The 6,014-nt window shown below is 44.4% G+C and overlaps 1 protein-coding gene across 1 annotated transcript; it reads right to left on the bottom strand.

Moving 5' to 3' along the window:
* Positions 1-729: 729 nt before the first annotated feature.
* LOC124486765 (neutrophil cytosol factor 2-like) lies at positions 730-6,004 on the bottom strand. Its single transcript, XM_047048567.1, has 9 exons — positions 5,898-6,004; positions 5,579-5,717; positions 5,357-5,428; positions 4,894-4,981; positions 4,618-4,721; positions 3,791-3,951; positions 3,460-3,562; positions 3,172-3,295; positions 730-2,992 (listed from the first exon to the last, which is right to left on the bottom strand). Exons 1-9 carry the CDS (start codon positions 5,999-6,001, stop codon positions 2,898-2,900), a joined length of 990 nt encoding a protein of 329 aa, XP_046904523.1. The 5' UTR covers positions 6,002-6,004; the 3' UTR covers positions 730-2,897.
* Positions 6,005-6,014: the final 10 nt, after the last annotated feature.

Consider the following 6,014-nt stretch of genomic DNA (forward strand, 5'->3'; position numbering starts at 1 on the left):
GCTTGCGTTCGTGCGTGTGCATGTGATTGTGTTAGTGTGTGCCTGTGTGTTTGTGTGTAAGATAGAGAGACAGGGTTGCTTAGAAACACAACGCTGCAAGGCGAGACACCAACCCTGAGGATTATTTCTGACTAGATATTGGTCTCATAGATGAAAAAATATATAGCTTCAACCTCGCCAGCTACGGCATCAGCAATTTCTAGTATGAGACCAAAGGGCTGTATGGGGGCCAACTTATCTTCATTTGGACTGCAAGCCATGGCCACAACTGATATTTTACTTGGATGAGATGACGTTAACTTTGGGGGGCAATGCCTTGGCTTCTTACCGGGATCGTTGGCCTTTATATTTTCACAGTATGTATCCAGGTGTCAGTCAGTGTCTGACAGACTTACAGTAAAGCGCCCAAAGTAGCATTAGCCAAGTCCCTCCTTAGATATCTCATCAGATCCACTAGCTGCACACCTGAGGCTATTTATAAACACTGCTATATTAAGATGGCTTCAAGATGACATCCATAAGCTGCCTTTCTCCTGACAGCATGATGACTCTCTCAGCTGCATCCCCAGTTCACTCATGTCTGGACAATAAAGTATGCATCTTATGACAACTCTCTCCATTCCTCCCCCCGCTGTCTCTCTCTCTCTCTCCCTCTCTCTCTCTCTCTCTCTCTCTCTCTCTCTCTCTCTCTCTCTCTCTCTCTCTCAACAAAACACAGGTAGACAGAAATGTGCCTGTAATATTTTATTACAATATCAAATGTTATTGTCTTTTGAGATATTGGACAACTCAGTCGAATGACAAAAACTGCTTTAACAGAACTTCAGTATAGCTTACTGTACTTACAACGTATTGATAATCAGAATGATAATAAAGATATAAAGTACTGGTACAGTAAAATGAATGGATTATGAATGGAAACAAAGGAAATACACCATAGAACTATAATTACATGCGATAACAAATTCAATGCCTGTGCATGGATCCATAATACTATGGTAACAAGAGTATTACTGACATATCAAAACTTGAAGACAAGACAATTAGGCCTCAAAAATGAAACCATATCAGTGGGATAAAACGTAGTTTGTGTTTGAATTAATCAGAGTGGGTGAAGCAGAGAGTTTCTCAAGTGGCAAGAGGAATCCTTCGATGGCTCTCTTCAAAGCCAGGCTCAGATCCTTTACAGACTGTTCTCCCGTGTATTAGATCCTACACATCTTTGTAATGCAGCTCCCAACAGCCTGGTACACACCCGCACACATGCAGTCTTCCATGTGTGCAGGACACGATACAGCAAGAAATGAGTTCAATTTTTAAGGCAAAGTATCATTTCTGGAAGCATTAGTCGTTATTTTGAAAGATTTTGATGGTTGTGATCAAAGGTTTTTTTGTGTAAAACCTGTTTTTAAACCTCTCCGACCTTCCTATTGCTATGAGAGGGCATTTATTTGCACAGCAAGTCCCAGAAAGTGAAGAACCTGGCCACTGTGGTGCAGAATGGGCTAGTTTTGATTAATGGGAGCGCATTTAATACCATAAAAGTGACTCATGCTTCACCCTGCCAACAAGTAATTACAGTAATATAACAGGAATCAATGGACCTCCAACACTTATGGTGCTCTGAAAAACTCTGGCTTTAAGGTTAGAAGACATTTTTCGGGAACGTTGTCATGAGGATCCTTTAACGAATGGTTTCACATCCATGTCACATACAAACAGACCGAACCAAATTAAATGATATCAAATAACACAGAGGACATTGCAATTTCTTAGCGGAATCACAGCATTACGTTTTTCAGTAAAAAGGTTTTATAATGTAATATGCTCCCAGTTTTGGACGAAAGGTATGTAAAATAGACAAGCCACAGGAAAAAGATCAAACTCTTGAAGTTATGCTGCTCTCGTGTTTCACGATCATTGTTGATGACTACATTTATCCTGTCAGATAATGCAGCTCATAATGGATTCCTTTTTCCTGGTTGAGTTTTAGTCCCAGGCAGAGCAGAGGGAAGGTGGGCGTGGGTCCCACACAGAGGAGCGGACTGATAATTAAAGGCCTCTGTTTCGTAATCCATCTGAATGGAGCTCTTAGTCTGTCCACCTAGCTTTCTTCTTTTTTTTTTACAGCACATCTCTCGTTTGTGACAACAGCTAAAAGTGCCTGACATTTCTCGCTCTGGCAATTAAAACACAGGGCCACAGTGCTGAGGAAGCCAGACTCCTCTGCTCAGCTACACTTTAACAGTCACTGACTTGGACTGATGTTTTAATGCCAGTCCACAGTCCAGATGCACACAATATATGACCCTAAACGTTATAACTTCAGGTTCATTTCTATTTCAATTGAGCACTCAAACTAATCACACTGTGATGGACTCAGGGAACCGCTCTGGTCCTCTTTAGTATTACATAATCCTTGATTTTATGGGAAGTGTAACTTCCCAAAAAAAGAAAAAGATTTGTCAGCTACCACCCACCTGTCTTAATTAACCACTGCCGCAAAGGGAGAAGTGACACTATAAAATAACACTATAACAGTCCCGCTTACATGAATTCGCAGCAGATGGTAGGATCGGTTAAAAGGATGCACCATTTGAAATGGCTTGCAGCATGCACAGCCAGATACTAGCTTGCAGCATGCCCTGGCTCTATTCCCTTAGAGATAACCGAAAATGTCAAAGTCTACCGTACGACACACGAGGCCTCACATTAACTCTCTAGCTCCCATACAGACACAGTCATACTTGACATGAAATACAACATAGTGTGGAAAAAAAGTTTTTAGATAAAAAAAAAAGGTCTGTTGAGGTTTAACAATGTATTGATGTTTTAAAGCATTGTTGTAAATGTACAGGCGAGTGTCTGTCCGTAGTGGCTCTTACGTCATTCTGCTCTTATGTTTGAGGGCTCTCGTTATCCCTGTAGGCAAAGCAGCTGGGGAAGATGCCAATTTTTCCAGCGCAGTGTCCCTCCAGCCACTCCTCATTGACTGTCACACGAAGTGAGAGAAGAAGAGAGGAGAAAGAGCAATGAGGGACTTCTCACCTCAAACGAAAAGACGACAATGTTTTTTTTGTCATTTATTCTTTGTTGTCAAAGGAGCTGCAGGCTAAATTGTAAACATTCACGGTGGTTTGTGACAAATCGAACCAACCGTTCCTCCTTTACCTTGACTGAGAATGTCAATCGTGTCTCCCTCGCTAAACTCCAAGTCCTCAGATCCCTCTGCTGTGTAGTCATACAGCGCCACCATGTGGTAGAGAATGGTCCTGCTGACCAGAGGGTCCTCAGTCTGACATCAAGAAGACGGAAACTTGCTTTAACTCATCAGCTGACAACAACAAATCAAATCCAAGCTTGCATCGATGGAGTGTTCCATTAGGACTAGGTCAGATGGAACTGTGTGTGTGTGTGTGTGTGTGTTAGTCCACGGTGCAAACGGCGTCCTCGTCTGACCTGACACCACAGAGTTGCACGGCCTGCCTCGGCCCCCTCCAGCAGGTCCTTCAGCCTCTCCCCATCCAGGGGCCTCAGGATCTGGGTGCCATGCTGTCTGTGTCTGGAGGCGGAGGGAGAGAAGAATGGAGAGGGAGGAGGGAAAGAAGGAGATGGGGGGGGGGGAAAGGGGGGCAAAAGGTGTGGTGGTGATGATGGTGGGGGGGGGGGAGGTGTTGTCCGGCAGATTGCGAGAAAGAGGAGCCAGAAAAGAGAAGGGATATTTTTAGTGTTGCAGAGGCACTTGTGAAAATTCAAGGTGACAGAAATGGGTTGTCAGGTCTGCAGTTACCTCAGGCGCAAGAGGGAGGCTGGCTGGCCCAATTTATGAGCGATTCGTCTCTGTAGTTCACCGTGCGATGTGTCCAATGGAACGGTCAGAGCCACAGTGTATCTGTAATTTACCTTCACCACCACAGTCGCTGCCTCTTCTCTCTCGGGGGAACCCGGATCCTGGACAAGACACGTCAGTTATCCCCCCTAAAGACTAGCGTTATGACATGGTGTTACCCTAGGTCTTTTCACTGACTCACTAAAAAACGAGTGACTGGCTTCTCGCAGTTCTTTGAGAATACAGTATGAAGAGCAGAGTAGAACTCCTAAGGAACTCGCTAGACCCTCGAGAATACTTTCTCTGAGAGTTCCGGTAATCTGTCAGCATTATTATGGGAACAGGGAACAAGCATCACAGAGGAAGTCCATTATACCTTGGCACCGGCATTGAAGAAGAATATAAAAACAGGCTTTTTCTTTCTCATAGAAAAGCACTTGTTTATTTAATTATCTTTTTGACATGCTGAAGTACAAAAGCTAGTCAACTAAGCAACTCGTTTGGGACGTATTTGATCTATTTATCTACCTTCTGGCTTTTTCGTCGTCCCCTGAGGTCAGAATTGACTTAATCAGGACACAAACATAAAATGCAGATTCTTGCTAAGCATCTCCGTCGTTCGGTTCAGTGGCCTTCTATACTTAGAACGCTCCAGAGTGAATGACAATTCACTGACACTGTCAAGTCCATCTCAGGGACAAGAATTTCATCGTCAAATTGAGTTTAATGCAGTCGGTTCTATTCAATTCAGGCACACGTCCTGTGTAACCCAGAGGGTTTGTGCTCACCTGCTCTGTGGGGCTCTCGGCTGTGGGTGAGAGCAAGGCAGGCTCAGCTGAGGCCACGGTGGCATGGACGTAGACGGGAGGTGGAGACTTACTGATTGGCTGAGCTGGGGAGCAAACAGACTATGAAACAGGCAAATCAGGTTTTTCCTAGTGAGTTAAAACCATGTGACGGACGTGTTCAAACGATGCCAGTCGCTATAGCAATTTTCTGTTGAAGACATAGGTTGGCTCCATCGACTTGGCCGTGCCAGCAAAGGTTGGATGAGGTGAGCCTACCCTGAGTGGGTGCGACGGAGGTGGGCAGCATCTGTGGGCGAGTGGGTGGCTTGAGGCCTGGTGGGAGTGGGATCCCACTGGGGATTTTCTGTGGAGGACACAGGGAAGGTATCGTAGTCAAGGTAACAGATTCCTCTCAACACATTCAGCACACAGCTCACTAAATGGCTATTCTTGTAGCGACACTGCCTCTGTATCAAACAACTCTCTTAACATTCACTGGATTTAGGGCAGGTATGACTTGGCTACAATTTTTAGTCTGTAACTTTTTTCCTGACACTACATTTTTTCTGTAAATCCCAAAGGGCCAATAGAGATAAAGCAAGTTCAGCACAAATTTGAAAATTGAACAATGACAGAATTGGCCAGATTAAAACGTCAAGAACCTCTATCAGTACGTGGTTCCACCTCTATGAACCTTGCCATTGTGACATTGTATGGTGATGAAAAAAAAGAACATTACATTTTTCTTCTTTTTGCCTTTTGCCTTTTTGACATCTACTGGTTCTAGCAAGGCCCTGGGGACAAGTCCTTTCTGGAGAATGAAGAAGAAAGCAAGATAATCCTTATGTGAACTCTCGGGGAAAACACACACACACTCACACACAATCTGCCATCATGAAATCAATACACGAATCAATACCTCATAAGAGCAAAAATATTGGACCAGTAGACTTCACCTCACCTGTCCGTCAAATATGACAGTGGCCATGCCCTCCCTGTCCACATCGCTGAACATGAAGACCAACGCCCCTGCAGGCATGGTCAGCAGGCCTGGTCCACTGCCCACACAAGGAGCGCTCACACGCATGTAGTGAGAATCTCTGGAGGGCAAGACAGACGCCATCACTTATCAACTTGGCTTTCAGTCAAGGGAACACTGCTAAAATAAAGATGCGCTGCGGAGATGAATTCGCCAGCTTGTCATCGACTTTTGGCAAAAACACGAAAAGCTAAAAACTCTGTGGAGTTGGAGGAAAGTTCAATGGAAAACTGTTACGTACTGTGCTCCTTCTACCTTGGGCTCGTAGTATCCAGGTTTCTGAAGGAGGACAGTCACAGTCAGAAGGACACATTCAAATGAATGTTTTGTACAGGTTTTTGTCATTCCCTCATCGGAT

The sequence above is a fragment of the Hypomesus transpacificus genome, chromosome 24 (assembly GCF_021917145.1).
Source record: "Hypomesus transpacificus isolate Combined female chromosome 24, fHypTra1, whole genome shotgun sequence".
Taxonomy (NCBI): Eukaryota; Metazoa; Chordata; class Actinopteri; order Osmeriformes; family Osmeridae; genus Hypomesus; species Hypomesus transpacificus.

Bases quoted from the DNA above. Each gene is read 5' to 3' on its own strand.
- LOC124486765 (XM_047048567.1), bottom strand. From the start codon at position 6,001: ATGACAAAAACCTGTACAAAACATTCATTTGAATGTGTCCTTCTGACT. The intron at 3,563-3,790 runs GTAACTGCAGAC...CTCCGCCTCCAG, and splicing joins GCCTCCCTCTTGCGCCTGAG to ACACAGACAGCATGGCACCC. The intron at 2,993-3,171 runs GTAAAGGAGGAA...TTCGTGTGACAG, and splicing joins GATTGACATTCTCAGTCAAG to TCAATGAGGAGTGGCTGGAG.